This window comes from Pleurodeles waltl, chromosome 11 (genome assembly GCF_031143425.1).
Source record: "Pleurodeles waltl isolate 20211129_DDA chromosome 11, aPleWal1.hap1.20221129, whole genome shotgun sequence".
NCBI lineage: Eukaryota > Metazoa > Chordata > Amphibia > Caudata > Salamandridae > Pleurodeles > Pleurodeles waltl.
Window position 1 is genome coordinate 84446816 of NC_090450.1, and position 19016 is coordinate 84465831.

The following is a 19016-nucleotide window of genomic DNA, read 5'->3' on the forward strand; positions in this document are numbered from 1 at the left end:
GTGATTTACCGACTAAATGATCAATTGGACTAATTCAAACACAACTGTGGTGATTTAGGATAAGTCATAGAGATCAACAGGGTTGACTAGGATTGTATTTCCAGAACAGGTGCACATACAGGTTTCAAAAATTCAAAGCGGGTTAGATCCAAACAAATCATCTCACATACACATCTACCACACACACATCCCCCCAAAGCACACCATTGTAGCCTAACAACCAGGTGAAGTATTACAAAATAAAAGTACAACATCCTTCTTATTCCTGCTCCCTCCCACTAGTTGCAATGGTAACCTTTTTCCATTTCTTGCACATTCTAACCTTGAATTGCTTTTAAAAAGTTGAAAGCAATGTCTGTGTCCCACTGTTCGAACAAGGGACGAACATACATTTCTGTTTACGAACCTCATAAATTTTGTTTTTGAATTTGCTACACAAAGTCACAGTCATAGTCACAAAGGTTGGACTATTTTTCCATAACCACCTCTTCCAGCATCATAATCTTGCCGATATTCATCTCGGACCTACAAAACAAAAAAAAGATTTAAACACAAAGATTACAGGAGCAGATTACAAAAACTAAACTGAAAATCTGACAGATGACAAATACTTTAGCAAAGCAAAAATATAGTAACTCAACATAGGGTGCACCATTCAGCATTTGCATTGCAGTAAATCGGTGTGCCCAACAGAAATATTTTCTGTGGTGTTCAGATATGCAATGTAGGAGTGTTTTAAGAAGGACTTGGAGTACAGTGTCCCAAGCAAACTGTTACTCTTAGGTGATGGCCACCTACCTCATCCCAGATCTGAGGCAGAGCTCCAAGAGTGTACTTTACTTCAGAGATGCTTCAGTTACCACGTGACCATGGCCTGCCCACCTTCCACGTTAGACTGCACACAGGCAGGATTGTAGAGAGATTTTAACAGAGTTATGCGACATGACTAAAAGAGGTTATGGCTGCGACCTGCTCCACTGGAAACCGTGAAGTATCTGAACATTTTACCAACAGAAGTCTATTTTGCAACATCTTGAAGACATATCAGCTCTATATATCTGGTGGGCCCTGCCCCACTATCTGAACTTGTCAACTACGTAATTAAGACTTTGCTGCTGGATAACTGCAATGGATTAAAGTAGATCTTCCAAAAAAGTTTTATAATTTCTCTAACACCTCAGTATTCAAGTACTGCCACCTGTAGTGCTACCCTGCTGAGGGACACCTACATGGTCTCCCAGAACATCAAATTCAGAAGATACATCTCTACCGCCACTGGTTTTCTGGTTAACTGGACTTGGCATTACTTCACAGGAATGGGCATTTTTGCACCTCAGTCTTGAAAGTCAAAGAAAGGAAGCTGTGCCATTAGCGTCTTGCAAATGTCCTTTGAATTCCCTACCTGTCTAAAACAAAGTAAACTGGTAATGAAAGGGGGGGGGGGAAGCACTGATTCTAGGTCTTCTAGGTTGGCAATTTACTGTGGTTATACTCAGTTTGTAGCTTGCAGACTCACACAGCCATTTAGATTTAAATGTGCTTTAAAGAAATAGACAGGTCCTCTCAGCACTAAATCCTCCTCCATTAAAACTTCGTGAAATTTGCCTGCCCAAGAGACGATACTCCAGTCAACACACAGATTCATTAACACATTCTCTGCAAGGCCACACAATGAATAGCCAGTTCATCACATTTAGGGTTGGAAAATAATCACACCAGAAGGCATGAACAACGCATATATTTCTTTCAATTACAGCACATTTACACTAAGAACAAATAAAATTATTCTTTATTACCTGACCACCAGATCTTCCACGGCCGAACTGTCTCCCTTCTTTGAAGCCTGCATCCCAGTCAGTCCTGATAATTCGATCATCCAGCCTTGTACCATTAATATATCTCATGCAGTTTTCTGCATCACCTCTTAAATAATATCTTACAAGAGTGTTAAAGAGTCACATAGAAAACTGTCCACGTGAAATGCCACAATGATCAGAATATGAACATTGAATGTGGCATGAATGGTGTATGATCCATCAACAAAACGGGGGTTATGACGCGTACGAAAAACAGGTGAGCGAAGCATCTGAAGCTAACTATGTCCAATCTGCTGGTGATGAGACAAAAATCACACTCAACCATCAACAAATGGAACATTTTTACCCAGTGGATGCCAAAAGTTAGTGCCATATTACGGACCAAAAGGCATACATTAAGAAAAGAAAAAAAAAAAGGCAACCATTTTTGATTAGCTTCAAACTGCTTTCTACATCAGTATAACATTTTTTAGTTTAACTAGAAATTATCTGTACCCAACACTAAAAACAAAGTTACTTCCCAGAATGTTTATTGGCACTCACATACCAATAAATAAAATAGGCTGCAGGGTCAAAATGTTCTAACTTCGTCAGAGAATGAAAACCTAAGGCGCATATCTTGGAGCTGTTCAAAATAACAAGCCCACACATACGTTCTCCATTGGAGAGAAGGGTGTCTGTGGAAAACATCTGTGGCTACAACATATTAGTGGGTTTGTCAATTATTTGTGCAGATAGAGGAAAGCAGTGGGTGGGTGGACATTTGAGGAATATATGATGTGGTGATGGCATGGGTGCATCTCAACAGCAATTGCGTGGAACAGATCTAATCACCATCAGTTTGTTTTCTTTTTGGGGTATTTCAATGTACGCACGAAGAGTCATGGCAATCAATGCACTGGTTTTTAGTATGTTTTGTCACACTGATTGTTTCTAGATGTACCAATTTGCTTACATTTGTAATCTTGATATGTGCATAACTGTGAGGAAGAGACGGGTCTGCATAACTTATTTATTATATTAATTTTAGTGCCCAGTTTTCTTGAGCATGTAATTACCATGAAGTAAGGCACCAGGCCCTGATGAGACCAACTCCATTTAAAATGAATCAGAAAACGGAAGCTTTTCATAGTTCTTTAACATTTAAGGGGATTGGGGGTTGCTCTAAGACTACTAGCAATAGCGTTCAATATGTCACGTTTGCCTGAGACCAAAGGAGGAAACTCCAAAGGTTGTAGAGATGATGGGATTTGAATGGAAAGTAGTGACTGCCCACTCTCCTTCCACCACCGGCTTTATCAAATCTAGGGCTTTGTCTTGGGCACCAGCATTATACACTCTTGAAGTAAGGATTCCATGATGCACTGTGCCAAAGATAGCGAAAAGATCTAGGAGTAAAAAAAAAAAAAACCCACACACCTCGGGAAACCCTCCTTGATCAGTTCTCATACACAAGTTGTCCATAACTGCCAATATGTCAGCCCAGTACCGATGGATTGAGAGAACCAAGCTTCATCTAGTTCCAAGACTGGGTGTTTTTTAATAAAGAGAGAACGCTGTGTAGGGGCTACATTTTCTGCCACTTTGCCTTAAACTTAATTAAATATAATAGGGTGGACATTAACCTGCATTTTGAGATCTACCAACAGTTTTTTTTATTTGTGTTTCAATTAAGAGCTTGCATCAAGGTGGAAAGAATTAATCGATTTACACCTAGGGGTTGTATTCTCAAAATGCCAAATAAAATAACTGGGCAGTATTAGGATCAAGATGAGAACCCAGCTTCTTGGCCAAAATAATTGTCTTGGTCCCCATGGTAGCTAGCAGATCTAAACTCAGAAAGGGTTGCTGTTAGTGGTGTGTTTTGGTCAAATTATACATTTTTGTAAAATTCAAATTCATGTTAAGTAAAACTTGGATTTTTTTCTTCTAATGGGTGACTAAAAAAATGATTTACATATCCAAGGATTGCGGGGTAATCGCCTTACTCAGAGGGAATTGGACAGTTCATTAACTAGGCTATAGACTAGTCAATTATGTGCATTATTGATCCATGTCGCATAAAATGTAATGTGTGCTTGTCTTACTTTTCGTTTTTAAATCGCCACACGATCTTGTTTTTTGCCACAAAGTCTCTCTATTGCTTTGCACTGCAGTTTTAGGAGTCGTGGTGCCTTAGTATACTAAGTTGGAGGGTTAGTAACAAGTGCATTAACATTTATTTTGGTAGCTAATAGATATAACGATGTGATCATTCATTCAAGGACTCCAACCACGTTACTTCCTGGTTTGCAGTCAAGCGTAGTTCTAATAGCATTTAATGTTTGGTTCAGGGTATCTTGTTTAATTTTAGAAAAATCTCAGAAAACTGCTAGGATATGTAAGTGCACTGGTCGCAGTATCATGCTTAATGATAAAACAAAGTAATGCCTATACCTTAGGCCCCCGTTCCAGCTTCTTTTTTTGTCCAATATGCTGTTCTAGACCGAGAGAAGACTCATGCAAATCTTGGGCCTACCCTGGCAGGACAAAGCAGCCAGAACCGCCACACAGATGGGACCAATAAGTATGGGATCCATAACTCAGGGAATCTACTGCAAAAGACGGTGCACAATAATCTGAAACCCAGGAGGTGGTTTGTGTGGCCACTTAGAGGGGACTCGGTCTGGCAGTTTGGGATGGACTGTTCCTATTGGTGCAGGTCAAGTCTGATGTGCATAAGGCTGGTTCTAGTCTGAAATGGCATTTCAGGCAAAAACATGAATTGGTAAATGCCCCAGAGTAATTTCTAGAGGCTGAGATTAAATCAAACAATTCATTCTTCACTTTTTTTGTTTTCCCTCAATGAATCAAAATACGAGCCACCTACTTCACCAAGAAAGTAGCTCTGTAGGATGAATGGGCGACAGAAGTGCAATCTACTTTTCCCACTAAAAAGTCTTGTGCAGGTGTGGAAGGTTGGGCTGAATTAATTGCAGACTATGCTGATCCCCTCAAGCATGACATCACTGCATGCTTCCTATTACATAAATTAATGTCTTGTTCTCTGCTACCTACACTTGTATACATCAATAACCTATGAGCATACAAGCAAAGCTTAACTGTAGCCAGTGATGTGCTACTATACGAAGCTGCCAGCAGTCATCGTAGGGCAAGACCAGATACCCAGTGCAAAAAACTATGAGTGGAATGTAAGTTCACTCCAGTGTCTAGCATGCCTTACCCATTAGAAAGCTCTGGGCTTACAGGATTCCTACAACATATCTGAAAAACAAGGTTAAAACGCTTTACCTTGAACCATCAACTGGGCAACCCAAATTGTGGAGGTCTGAACCAGGAACTAATCGCTGACAAGGTAACTTCAGCTAATATCTAGGATTTTAATCTCCTACCCATTTTAGAGGAAGCCACACAACTGCTTCTAGGTCAGGCTTCTAACTGGAGTGGAAATTATCTTTCCATGCTCACAAAACGGCCACATTATGTGCCACAGCCTTATGCAGGTAATGAGAATAATAAGAAATCTCTGGTCAAAGAGCTTAAATAACAGGCTGTGCAGCACAAATGCTGTGCCATATTGATAAAGGGTAGGCTGAAGCTTTTATGATCATGTTTTGCCATCTGCCCACATCCATACATAAACAAGATTAGTGTATGCCCCTTTTATTTAGTTTACTGAAAAATTAAGAAAGTTTATGGTAGGCAGTGACGAGATAAGAAAGATAGGGAAGTGAAAAGCTACAATTGTGGTAACAAACAGTACTCAAAATCAAGGAAAGCATAACCATTGTGGTCTGAATCAGGGTTTTAAAGTCATTGATGATAGTTTACACTCAATACTCTGAAGAGATACACCCTCTCATCACCCCCCCGCCAACATATCTAGCAACAGAAATAAATTATATTGATAATAAAATAAAAATGTAAAGAGTCTTGCAGAACTGCAAGCAGAATAAACCAATAGCATCTGGTTTGTGAACATGCAAAGTTGAGTCAGTCCACTATGATTCATTTGTGAACTCTAGGTCACATGCACCCCCCCCCCCCCAACAATAATATGTAAACATATTTGGCTCAGAATCACTGAGATTCAACACAGTGTGGTATAAGCTACCTGAGCAGACCATACCATATAAAGGATACTCTACAAAGCAGAAGCCACATGCAGTTTTCTTAACTTTGTCCAATCCCATGACTATCTTCTTGACATCCCCGCTTTTGCTGAAGAGCTCATAAATTTGTTCTTCTGTTGTGTAGAATGAAAGATTCCCTACATACAGTGTGCAACTCAGTTTCAGTAGCTTCTCCTGATCATATCGGTGACCCTAGTAAACAAAGGGAAAGAAACAATGTCATCAAGTAAACTAGAGCAATCTAACATCCTCCGAAAATGCATCCAAACGTTACATGCGTGTCTGGGGAGTTTCAAACGAACTTTCTTGAAGTAACTAGGATGTCCAAATTTATATAAAAAAATGGTCTGCTCCTTCTTCAAGGTGAGCCGTTAATGCTCCCCAGACTGAATCGTACTCAGACTTTTTATTCAATAAAAATCTAATATTTTTTAACTGAAAAGCCAAATAGTACTTAAAAAGCTCTAGAGACGCAATACCTCCCCATTCCCTTTTTCTACTCAACTTCTTCCAAGCAATCCTAACTCCCTTGGAAGCCCATACAAATGAGGATAACTCCCCTTGTAGTTTATTAAACCAGCTCTTCTCAAACTCTAATGGGATAGTATTAAACAAAAAAGTAAATTTTGGAAGGATACACATCTTCAAGATATTAGATCTCCCAATTATCGTAAGAGGAAGAGCAGCCCACGCTTTTAACAGTCTTTTGGTTTCCCTATATACTATATCAAAGTTCAATTTAGCTACCTCGTTAAGATCAGCTGCTAATCGAATACCCAGATATCTAATCTCTTGTTTAACTAAAGGGGAAGCATACAACAAGTTCCAGCACATTATTTCTGTCTTTTCTGCGTTTATGCTGTACCCAGAAAGTTTACCAAATTGTTCCATCAAGGCAATGACCCTAGGTAGAGTAGACCTAACATCACTCGTGTATATCATCAAATCATCGGCGTATAGAGCTCGTTTTTTTTCCCATCCCCCAGTTCGAAATGGGATAATCTCTTTAGAAGACCGAAGTAAAGTAGCCAAGGGTTCGATGTATAAATTAAAAAGCAAAGGAGATAAGGGGCATCCCTGTCTCGTACCTCGCCGGATCCTAAATTCTTGTGTTAATTGGCCATTGACTAAAATTCTCGCTAGGGGACATCTATACAGTTCCCCTATCGCCCTAATAAAAGGGATTCCCAAGCCCGCTTTTTCCAGAACCACCTTTAAAAACAACCAATTAACACGGTCAAAGGCCTTGGCCGCGTCAAAAGACAAGATCGCCAATGGCGCCTTCTCGTGCGCCGCCAAATCAACTGCAGCAAATAACTCGTGAGTTCTCGTGAAGCTGCCTCCCCTTCATGAAACCCTTTTGGTCCGGATGGATTAGATTGCCAACGACTCTCCCCAATCTCTTGGCTAAAATTCCTGTATAAAGTTTATAGTCTGCGTTCAGCAAGGAGATGGGCCTATAGGAGGAACAAGACGTGGAATCTTTACCCAGCTTTAACAATAAGCAAATTATCGCCTCTCTCCAGGAATTGGGAGTTTGGACCTCTTCTATCAACATAGAGTTGAATAGCTCTAATAAAAATGGGGTAAGTTCCTCCCCCAAAGCCTTATATAATTCATTAGGGAGACTATCTGGCCCCGCTGCCTTACCTTTTTTTAGAGCCTTTAAACCTTCCGCCAACTCAGCCTCATTTAACTTATCATTCAATAGGAGCATCTTAGACTCCTCTAAAACTGGGAGATCTACATTATCTAAGAATTCTCTTACCGGCTCTTCCAAGTTAACCGAACTTTCTGTGTATATCTCCTGAAAGAAAGATACGAATGCCCCCTCAATCTCCTCTTGCTCCGTACAGACCTGATTCATGGGCTCTGATTTGACTGATAAGATGGGCCTTTTGGAAAGGTCCGACTTAACCTTCCACGCTAACAGTTTACTGCAACCGTCTCCATATTCAAAATTAGCATACTGACTACTTTCCCATTTTAACCTACAACCATTTTCCAAAAAAGCGTCTAGACTAGACCGGACCTTTTCCTCTTGACAAGACAGCTCCATTACTAAGTCCGTTTTCCCTTCTAACTGCGCATTATACCTTGCTACTTGAAAGGTTTTCAATGACGATTCCATGTTTCCCCAACTTTTCCCTCTCTTCACTATACTTATGAGCTGCAAGGTTAACTAGCCTCCCTCTTATAAAAGCCTTAAACGCATCCCAAACACACCACAAACTTGCTGTTCCTTGATTCACCTGAAAAAATTCTCTAGTATCTTTTTTTAACACTTCTACTGATGCGTCATCTAAAAGTAGAGCACGATTGATTGTGCTCCTAGTTATCCTGTTACTAACCCTAATATCCAAGTGTAGTATTACTGCAGAATGGTCTGACATGTGTGCTGTGTTGTGGGCTACCCTTCTTACCTCCGGGAATAAACTTTTATGAATTAGAAAAAAAAAAGTCTATTCTGGATCTATGCCCATATTTTTTATTGTGAAATGTATATCTATCTCCTTCTCCCCTTCTCCAGTGCCAGGCATCTACCAAGCCTAAATCCTGCATCGCTTGCTTCACCAATGCCCTGGTTTTAGGTGAATTAACCGTACCCCGATGGGTTGACTTGTCCAGTGCAGGGTCTAGCAATATATTAAAATCCCCACCCAACACCACTGGGTACCTAGCTGAAAGTAGAATATTAAATAAGTCTTGAAATGGCGATGGGTCGTCAATATTCGGCCCGTAGTAACCCGACACTGTAATCCAGTGACCACCTACACACAGCTCTACCACTACCCACCTCCCTCTGGGGTCAACATGTACTGTTCCAACCCTAAACCTCCTGGATTTCTTAATCAAAACTGCCATACCTTTTATTGTACTAGTTTGAGAAGAGCACATGCTGAACGCAACCCAATTCAGTTGTTTAAGCCAGGTCTCCCATTCAGTTTGGTGAAGATGGGTTTCCTGCAGTATAATAATCTCCTCCTCAACCAAACGCAAGTACTCAAAGATCTTCCTCCTCCTACCAGACACCCTTAACCCATTCACATTCCAAGAGAGGAATCTCAACTTTTCAATACCCTGCATGATCGTTCATAACGAAAAGGAAGAACACCAACCTCCCTGACCTATATTAGTAACATATGAGGACTTTCTCCCTGTTTCTACTGGGATAACCATCCTGTTATCCTATCTTCGAACCCCATGCCGGACGGGGGCTTTCCACTAGGTCTTATTGAGACGCCTTGATCTGGTCTATAAATATACTGACCTCCCCCGGGTCTCTCATATTGTACATTTTATTCTTCCACATTATACGGAGAGCTGCCGGGAACCTTAGTTGCACTGTCGCCCCTAGATCACTGAGCTCCCGCATAAAATTTCCCAGCTCCCACTGCCTATCTAACGTTGCCTTAGACACATCTGATCTTATCCTAAGAGACCATTCCCCCTTGGGAAAAGCCCCAACCTTGAGGGCTTCGGACAAGACTCTTTCCTTAATAGAGTATGTGTTGAAATTTATCAAAATCCTCCTGGGGGTTTTCCTTCCTGGATTTTTCTTGAAAGGATCACGATGGACTCTCTGAATGTCATCTTCCAGATTGATCCCTGCCATACTGGGGAGGATCTCCCTAATCAGCGAGATCACATAGCTCTTAATATTTTCCCCTTCCAAGCCCCCTGGAACTCCCAGGAGCCTGATATTGTTTCTCCTCATGTTATTTTCCAACATTTCCAATTTATCTTGCAACAACTTTTCTCCCCGTTTCAATTGTAAAATGTCCTTAGATTGAGATAACACTCGTTCCTCGTGGGCCTCCACCACAGCCTCTAGTTTCCCCAGCCGGTCTGATAACAAGTTGATTTTACTTTCCAAGACCTCACAGGCTTCCCGAATCCTAGTTTGATTAGTTTCTGAGATTTCGAATCTCCCTCTAATTTCTTTAGTAAGAGAAATTAACAGAGCCTGTACATCCAAGTCATGTGGTGTTGATCCACTGGAGAAATTACCATCAACTTCCAGCAAGGGCATTGTCTTAGAAGGGCCCTCTCTCAGTGTAGCTGGTCCCATATCTAATAGTTCTTGTGCTGGGCCGACAGCTGAACGGCCTTCAACTAGCTTAGAAACCCCTAACTCGCCTAAGGCCGATTGAGCGTTTGCCATGTCCTGTGGTGGAGGAATTGTGGACTGAAAGTACCTTGTGATCAACGAGTCGCTCCTCCCCTGGATCTCAATTTGACTCTCCTCCCGGTGGGGTAAAGAATGGTCCACGAGTAATGTTGTGTAGGATGACCCTTCACCATCGATTTTAGGATCTAATTCTGTTATGCCTGTTATTATAGATACAGACACCCGAGTCCGAAGATTAGCACTTGCACCACGGGTGCCGGGCTTACTTTTGCTGGCCACAATCGCCTCGTTGACTTCTGCCCGGGCACCCCTGGGGCGACGCTTAATTAATGACATGCACTGCGAGGTTCCAACACTCTCGCACTCCTTTCTTGCCCCCTTCCCACTTAAGTTGGTTCTGGTGAGGACCCCCGGGGTCACTGGAAGGCTCCCACGAAGCGAGCAGCGGGCGGTATAGGATCTCCCACGTCGCACACCCCTAGCCGCTTCTGTCCAAATGCTGGAATTTAGAGCCTGTTTCCAAATCACCCCGCCACCCCTCCCTGTGGTCAATGACCCCCCCTTCTTGTTCGCCGTTTTCCTTCCTAGTTTTCCCGACAAAAGTCAGAAAAGGGGAAACACTTTAGAGAGGAAGAACGAAATTACCAAGGCGCGATAACTGAAGTATTCTTCTTAATCCCCTCTCTTTCTCTTTCTAACGCCTGGAAGTCCAGGGAGACACAGCACAAGATGTGAGGACCAAGTACCCCCACCCAACGGGGAACCTATCTAGACGATGGTCCACCTCTTTTCTCAAGGCCTTTAAACCCGAGGAATTCTCAATTGAAACACTAATTTACTTCTCAGCCCTTCCAGCAAACAGCGAACCACCACGAGTACAAGAGTGTTGAATATTTGGTGTCCATCTATATCTCACCCTCCTTCTATGTAGAGAAGCGAGATTTACACAGGTTTTGGGATTATGGAGTAAGAAGCGCTGAAACGTAACAACCCCTGGCGAATATGCAGCTGTAAAACACGGTATTTAGGCACAAAGTTCCTCTAGTACAAACTTCTAGTAGAAAACTCTTGTGCCTGCTTATTTTTACCATAAGCAACACTTTTCATATGTATACGCGTTTTCTTTTAGCCCCCAATACTCCTGGGAGGGCAGCCTCGGTATTGCTAACAGTCTCTGCCTGCTAAGAACAGGTTATAACCAAGCTATAACCCAGGCTCCCCCCCCCCACGCTGCCAGAAATATACTGTCACCGTCTTTTGCCGCTCCTTGCTCCGCTGGCACAGCTCTAGGGGCCTCTCCCAAAGAGACGCTAAAGCTGGAGCTCGGAATCTCAGGCTCCCTGGTTCCCAATCCGATGCGCAAGGAGGAAATCCTCACCCTCGCCTTCCTATCAAACAAGCCGTCGCCAGGGGGGGCCGGGAGCATAAACAAACTCTAATCCGGGGGAAAAACATCCGCAGCTTTCCCGAGCAGAGACCGAGGGGAGGTCTGCTCACAGTCCAAGTCGCGCGATGTTTGGCGTCACATCCGTCCGACGGGAGTTCACGGGCAGCTCGTTAGCTGACCGTGATGTTCCTCTCTCCCTCCTGAAGGACTGTTAGAGATACCTTATTTTTGAAGTTCAGCTCCCATTTGGGACTCGCCTGGCACTCCGGAATGCCTTATAGACAAACTATCAACGCCTTTGAGAACAAGTGGGGTGGAAAGATGGGGCCAGTTAATAGAAGGAGTTGAAGTGTTAAGTTGGGGTGCATTCCAGGAAGGTACTGGTGGGGCAGTTTCTAGATATAAGTACCTTCAAATATCTAGTTGGGCAAAGTCCCGCCGAAATGGAGAAATAGGGAGGAGTATATGGGATGGGAAGCTAAATCAGAGAACCATCAACAAAGAGGTTGCATTGTGGTACCACGCTTTGTTAGAAACATCAGATGATAGCGCTTCCCTTGTCGAAGTGGGGAGCAATCTTTCCAACTCTAGATGTTACAACACTGTGGCAAAAGTCTTGTTCAATATTGTGGCTTACTACCAGTCATTTGTTCACACTCCATAGGGTTTATTGGACTCCGGCCAAATTAACAGCTATTGGGAAGACTCAGAAAAACTGTCCAAGGTGCGGGGATGATAAGGCGGACGATATCCATATGTTTTGGCATTGCGCTAAGTTGTTGAATTATTGGGGGGATATAGAGAGTATTTTTAAATTAATCTTTAATGTAAACTTAGTTGTAAACCCAGCATTAGTGGTGTTTGGGGTGCGGGAACAGGATACATATTACCAGAAATTGTCAGTTCAGCAGGAGCATTTGCTGTTCATATTAATTCTTCTAGCTAGGCGAGAAATTTGTCGTAAATGGATTGATCCTCTTCCTCCTCGTGTGTCGGATTGGCAGATATCTGTAAATCGAATCTGTACACTGGAACAACGGGGCCCCCTGTCTAGAAAAGATGATTTTTGGTTATATTGGGAAAATGTGTATCAATAACATATTATTTCTTTGTTATATAAGCTCTTTACACTTTGAATTTTTTAAAGTCCAATGATTAAGATCTCCCCCTCGCTCTTTGGAGGTGTTGCTTTGGCTATGATTGAAAGTGACAACTTTTGATCAATGACTCCCGTATGAGAAAGGATAATCAGTAGATCAATCAATCAATCAATCAATCAATCATGGTATTTATAAAGCGCGCTATGTACCCGTCAGGGTTTCGAGGCGCTGAGGGGGGGGGGGGGGGGGGGCGGGGGGAGCGCTGCTGGATTAGCGGTCGAAGAGCCAGGTCTTGAGGAGCCTTCTGAATGTGAGGAGGTCCTGGGTCTGGCGAAGAGATGTGGGGAGAGAGTTCCAGGTCTTGGCGGCGAGGAAAGAGAAGGATCTGCCGCCGGATGTCTTGCGCTGGATTCGGGGTACGATGGCGAGGGCGAGGTTGGCGGATCGGAGTTGACGTGTTGGAGTGTAGAAGTTGAGTCTGGTGTTGAGGTAGGAGGGTCCGGTGTTGTGAAGTGCCTTGTGAGCGTGGGTCAGGAGTTTGAAGGTTATCCTCTTGTCTACCGGGAGCCAGTGGAGTTCCTTTAGGTGAGGGGAGATGTGACTTCGGCGAGGTATGTTGAGGATCAGTCGGGCGGAGGCATTTTGTATACGTTGGAGGCGTTTGATGTCTTTGGTTGGTATGCCTGTGTAGAGTGCGTTGCCGTAGTCAAGTCTGCTGCTGACGAGGGCCTGGGTCACCGTCTTTCTGGTTTCTGTTGGAATCCACTTGAAGATTCTGCGGAGCATTCGAAGGGTGTTGAAACAGGAGGAGGAGACGGCGCTGACCTGTTTGGACATGGTGAGGGCGGAGTCCAGGATGAAGCCGAGGTTTCTTGCGTGGCTGGCAGGGGTGGGTGGGAGTCCGAGGACGGAGGGCCACCATGAGTCGTTCCAGGCCGAGGGAGTGCGTCCGAGGATGAGGACTTCCGTCTTGTCGGAGTTGAGTTTCAGGCGGCTGTTGTTCATCCAATCGGCGATGGATTTTAGTCCCTCGTGGAGGTTTGTTTTGGCGGTGAGCGGGTCTTTGGTCAGGGAGAGGACGAGCTGGGTATCGTCGGCGTAGGAGATGATGCTGAGGTGGTGTTGGCGGGCCAGTTGAGCGAGGGGGGCCATGTAGACGTTGAACAACGTGGGACTGAGGGAGGATCCTTGGGGGACGCCGCAGATGAGGTTGGTGGCTTTGGAGCGGAAAGGGGAGAGACGGACTCTCTGCGTTCTGTCGGAGAGGAAGGATGAGATCCAGTGGAGGGCTTTATCTTGGATGCCGGCTTCTTGGAGGCGGGTCAGTAGGGTGCGGTGGCAGACGATGTCAAAAGCGGCTGATAGGTCGAGGAGGATGAGGGCTGAGGTTTCGCCGTTGTCCATTTGATGTCTGATGTCATCTGTGGCGGCGAGGAGGGCAGTCTCAGTGCTGTGGTTTCGTCTGAATCCGGATTGTGAGGGGTCCAGGATGGAATTGTCTTCGAGGAAGTGGGTGAGCTGAGTGTTGACGATCTTCTCGATTACTTTCGCTGGAAAAGGGAGGAGAGAGATAGGACGGAAGTTTTTGAGGTCGTTGGGGTCAGCCTTGGGTTTTTTGAGGAGGGGTTGGATTTCTGCGTGTTTCCAGCTGTCCGGGAAGGTGGCAGAAGTGAGGGATAGGTTGATGATCTTGCGGAGTTCGGGGGCGATGGTGGCGTTGGCTGAGTTGAAAACATGGTGGGGGCAGGGGTCCGTGGAGGAGCCTGAGTGGATGGTGTTCATGGTTGCTATGGTTTCTGCCTCGTCCACGTGGGTCCAGGCGGTGAGGCGGCAGTCGCGGGAGGAGACGTCAGGGGTGAGGTCTGGCGGTGGACCGGTGATGAAGCTGTCGTGGATGGTGGTGATTTTCTGGTGGAAGAAGGTGGAGAGATCGTCGCAGAGTTTCTGGGAGGGCGGGATGTCGTTGGAGTTGGCTTTCGGATTGGAGAGTTCCTTCACGATGCCGAAGAGTTCTTTGCAGTCGTGGGCGTTGTTGTTGATGCGTTCGGTGAAGTGGGCGCGCTTGGCGGTGCGGATCCGTTGGTGGTGTTCGCGGTTGGCGTTTTTGAGGGCGGCGAGGTTGTCGGGTGTGCGTTCTTGGATCCATTTCTTTTTGAGCTTCTGGCAGTTGCTTTTGGAGGTGGTGAGATCGTCTGTGAACCAGGCTGGTTTTTTCTTTCCTTGGATGGTGGTGGGTTTCTTGAGAGGGGCAAGGGTGTTGGCGCAGTCGAGGATCCATTGATGGAGGTTGATGGCGGCTGTGCTCGGGTCGATTGCGTCGGGTGGAGGGTTGTTGCTGAGGGTGCTGGTCAGTTGTTCTTGGGTGACTTTGCCCCAGCGGCGGTGGGGAGGTAGCTGGATGCGGTGTTGCTCTGTGGTTTTCTTATAGGTGAAATGGACACAGTGATGGTCAGTCCAGTGGAGTTCGGAGGTGTGGTTGAAGGAAATGTGGTTGCTAGAGGTGAAGAGGGGGTCAAGGGTGTGACCGGCGATGTGGGTAGGCATGTTGACTAGCTGTCGGAGACCGAGGTTGAGGAGGTTGGAGGTCAGTGACGCGGTGTTGACGTCGTTGGCATTTTCCAGATGGTAGTTCAGATCTCCCAGGAGGATGTAATCCGGGGAAGCGAGGGCGTGGGTGCTTGCAAGGTCGGCGATGGTGTCGTTGAAGGGGGCTCTTGGTCCTGGTGGGCGGTAAATGAGGGTTCCTCTGAGGGTCGTGTTGGGGTCCGTGTGGATCTGGAAGTGGAGGTGTTCTGCTGTCCTGAGGGTGTCGTCCGAGTGGGTGTGGATTTTGAGGGTAGCTTTGTGAGCGATGGCTATTCCGCCGCCGATTCCGTTGGTTCGATCTCTTCTGGTGATTTTGTAGCCGTCCGGTATGGCGATGGCGATGTCCGGAGACGAGGAGTCGTTCCACCAGGCTTCGGTCAGGAAAGCCACGTCAGGAGCAGTGGTGTCGAGCAAATCCCAGAGCTCGATGGCGTGTTTTCGTGCGGAGCAGAGGGGATGATCTACTAAGGTTTGGTCTATGTACCGATGGCATGTTGTCGTTTGTCGCGCCAATGCCTTTCCTACTTAACCAAAGCAGGGGCGAGGAATATGAGGACAAAAAAAAAAAAAAATGTAAACTAGAGCAATCCACATTCTAGACTGTATTGTATATATCGGGGTCCAGACAGAGGTGGCATGATGTGCAAAATAATAGATTGGGATGCAACAGTGTAATTACCAATGGCTGAGATTAATTCAAGCATTTCAACCATCACTTTTTTGTATACTTCAGTGTGTCGCCCTAAGTAGGGCAGGTATGCCAAGGTGGTGGTGGGGGGAAGGGGGGTGGAGCGGCAGCATGTGCACAACAATGCCATGGGAACAAAGCTATACCAGGCTGATGAGTCCCAATAAGGGTAAAACATGTGCTGGATTGCTTATGCTTGTTTGGAGAGGACCTAGTCTGGCAGTTCAGGCTAAACTGTTCCCATTGGAGCAGTGTCAAGAATGAATTAGATATAGCTGGGTCCGAACTGAGGTGGCAGATGCAAAACAATGGACTGGGATGCAGCCCTCAAGTAATTACCTGTGGCTGTGTTTAATTTGAGCATTCCATCCATCACTTGTTTTGTATACTCCAGTCTCATACAGTCTTACACAGGCTGCAAGTGTTATTAGCAGTTATCTTGGTGTATTCTGACCCCAAATGTTTTCACGCAAGCTTCTCCATGATCTATGTCCAGATCCATAATATATGCAATGGGCCCCATATAATAAAATTTTTTGCTATCCTGGAGGTTATATACAGTTAGATGATAGCTTGCACATTCTTTTTAACTTGGGAATGGTCGAGTTTTTACAAGTGTGCATCTCACCTTACTACTCACATAAGTTTAGCTATCGTACAGAACAGTTGCATCTCACCCCGAATAGCCTACTTAAATGGGCTGCAACTAGGAGGGAATCTGTGAGCTCGATTCTCACGTATAGTCTATCAGCTGAGAGATGGAGAACATGTGAGAAATTGAATTGCACCACTGTAACTCACCCTAAAACTCAAGGTGCTGGAGCCTACAGTATTATGCATGTCCCCATAAACCTTTAAGGGGGTGGGAAGTGAATAGTAGAATGGATTTGGGGAAGTGATTCACAATAATTGTTCCACTTGCGTTTTGCACTATGTAAGCACCATACACAAAAACACTCCTGGAGTAAAAGAAAAAACAAATTCAAATAATATGAAAATATACCAATAAATGATAACATTTGCCTGCCCTCATTTCGACAGTAAGGGCACAGTTGCAAATGAGGCTTCAGGTAATTATAGGAGTTTTATCTTTGAAGTTTTAGTGAAGTATTAATTTGCTAGAACATCTAATCCGTTTGAGATTATTTGGGTTGAAGCCAAGTAAACTACGTGGTTGGGTCCTCTTTCCAACTCCAATGATAACGATCCAGTGTTGACAAGTGACTGCAGGGACCCACATGAGGCGGAAAAAGCGGATGGTGGCGCCACAAAGTTCTTTGCAGATCCATAGGAGCCAGTACGACTAAACCCTATTTAATAATCAACCACCCCAATCGGGTCACTGTAGAAACAAAGAAACATAATACGTATCCTATTCTCAAATGACTGTCCAAATCAAATATTGCCGTATAAAGAGTGGCTCAACTAACCGGGCCTCGTTTGCACTACATAAAAATAGTTAAAATAAAATACAAACAAGAGCTGGTATCTATCCCCGTTAAAACATACCTCCCCACCCCCTCCCTCAGCAGTCCCTCATGAAAGGAGTCGGCATCATCTACATACAAAAAAAAAAAAATAATAATAATAATATGTACCATTCGAACCCTTCAGTAAGCGTTGCCGCCTACCGGCACAGTGTCGGGGTGCGGCTTTTTTTCTGCTGCATCACAGCCAACATCCCAAGCTCGGGTTTTTGGCAGTGTTAAGGCTAAACTGCAAGTACCAGAATGCAATGGTTTTTTTGGGCTTGCTGATACCATCACAAAGCGCTACCCCAAAACACCCCTTTGGATCTAAAGCTCGAAGCACCCACCCACGTTACAGCAGGCACCATTTCTTGCTAATCGGACTGTCCGGCTCCTAGTCATTTAGCCCTTTCGTCATTTCGACCCCATTCCTCCAAAGAATCAAGTATTCGTCTCTCCAAACCCCACAGTTCGGTACGTTGCCCCCTCCTACTCACCCTGAAGTGCTGATCCCGGTACTGACTGAGTTCGACGTAGGTGTCACTCTTCAGCGGGGTGAGCGTCATGTTTATCCCGCCACTTTTAACACCAGACCAGGGATCCAACCTGTCCGCTCCTGGACTATAACGCGGAGAGGCCTGAAGCTGACCAATCACAGCCCGCGTTTCAGACGCCCAGAAGTCTGAACATAGAAATAGGACACAAGCTTTTCGCTCCAGCTAAGTCTTCGCGCAGTCGTTTTATGTAACCGTCAGACGAAGATGGGCGCTTTCAGTGCCTCGGAGGTCTGCAGAAACTTGCTCGACAAAGTCTTTCTTACACGCCTCTTTGTCATCCAATGGAAAATATTTGAAGCATATCGCAATAATCATACTTTTATGGGTTTAAAATGAAAACAATGTAACAGTTAATCTCAAAACAATTACCTTTGACTCATCTGCGCAATGAAAAGTGATTTTGAGGGCTTCTAATTAGCAGACTGCTATTAACACTCACCATTTCAATATGGTTTTCAACCCGAAGAGAATGTGTAGTCCTCAGTCGTATTCTACGTGTCGCATAAAATACAATTGTGCGGTCCACTTCAGTCTGAATACAGCATAGCGGCCAAATTTCCCAGGTTCATGCCTGAAGAGTTGCTCCGGTCCCGATTTTAACCTTGAATTCTGGGACTTGTAGTCCTGGTTTTATAATGGAATAAACATAGCTGCCAAGTTTCCCAGATCCATGCATGATGTGGTATTCCTGTCCATTTTTTTTCGTTGATTTCTGGGACTGGCAGTCCTGGTTTGTAAGGGAATAAACAAGAATTCAAAGAAAACACTTGGGCTGAAGAAACTGGTGGCACTGACTTGGGAATCTTGACAAGGCTTGCCAAACAAGAGTACAAGTCCCAGAATTCAAAGAAAAAGCCTGAACTATAGCAGCTAGTCATGCAACAACCTGAGTAACGTGGAAAGGTTGATACAGGCCTTTTATCAACAGTTTATTTTTACATAGTGCATGAGCTAGAGACTCCTGTGAGGTCTCACAAAGGCATGTGGGCGGGCTGCTGGGCACGCAAAGTTAATAAATGGCCTTGCTTGGGTATCTCACAGGAGTCTTGCATTGAAGCCAATTTTTCAGTTTGCTTATTGGTGATATTTCTGTGTATGCAGTGTGTCATATGTGTGCAATTTACAGGCCTTGTGTTTGCCACTTTAT

The 19016-nt window shown here is 44.7% G+C and overlaps 1 protein-coding gene across 1 annotated transcript; it reads right to left on the reverse strand.

Annotated features, from left to right (window-relative positions):
• Positions 1–309: 309 nt before the first annotated feature.
• Positions 310–17974, reverse strand: LOC138265437 (nuclear cap-binding protein subunit 2). The gene is made up of 4 exons (XM_069213139.1): positions 17810–17974; positions 5961–6142; positions 1797–1935; positions 310–525 (listed from the first exon to the last, which is right to left on the reverse strand). Exons 1-4 carry the CDS (start codon positions 17876–17878, stop codon positions 454–456), a joined length of 462 nt encoding a protein of 153 aa, XP_069069240.1. The 5' UTR covers positions 17879–17974; the 3' UTR covers positions 310–453.
• Between the last annotated feature and the right edge of the window lie 1042 nt (positions 17975–19016).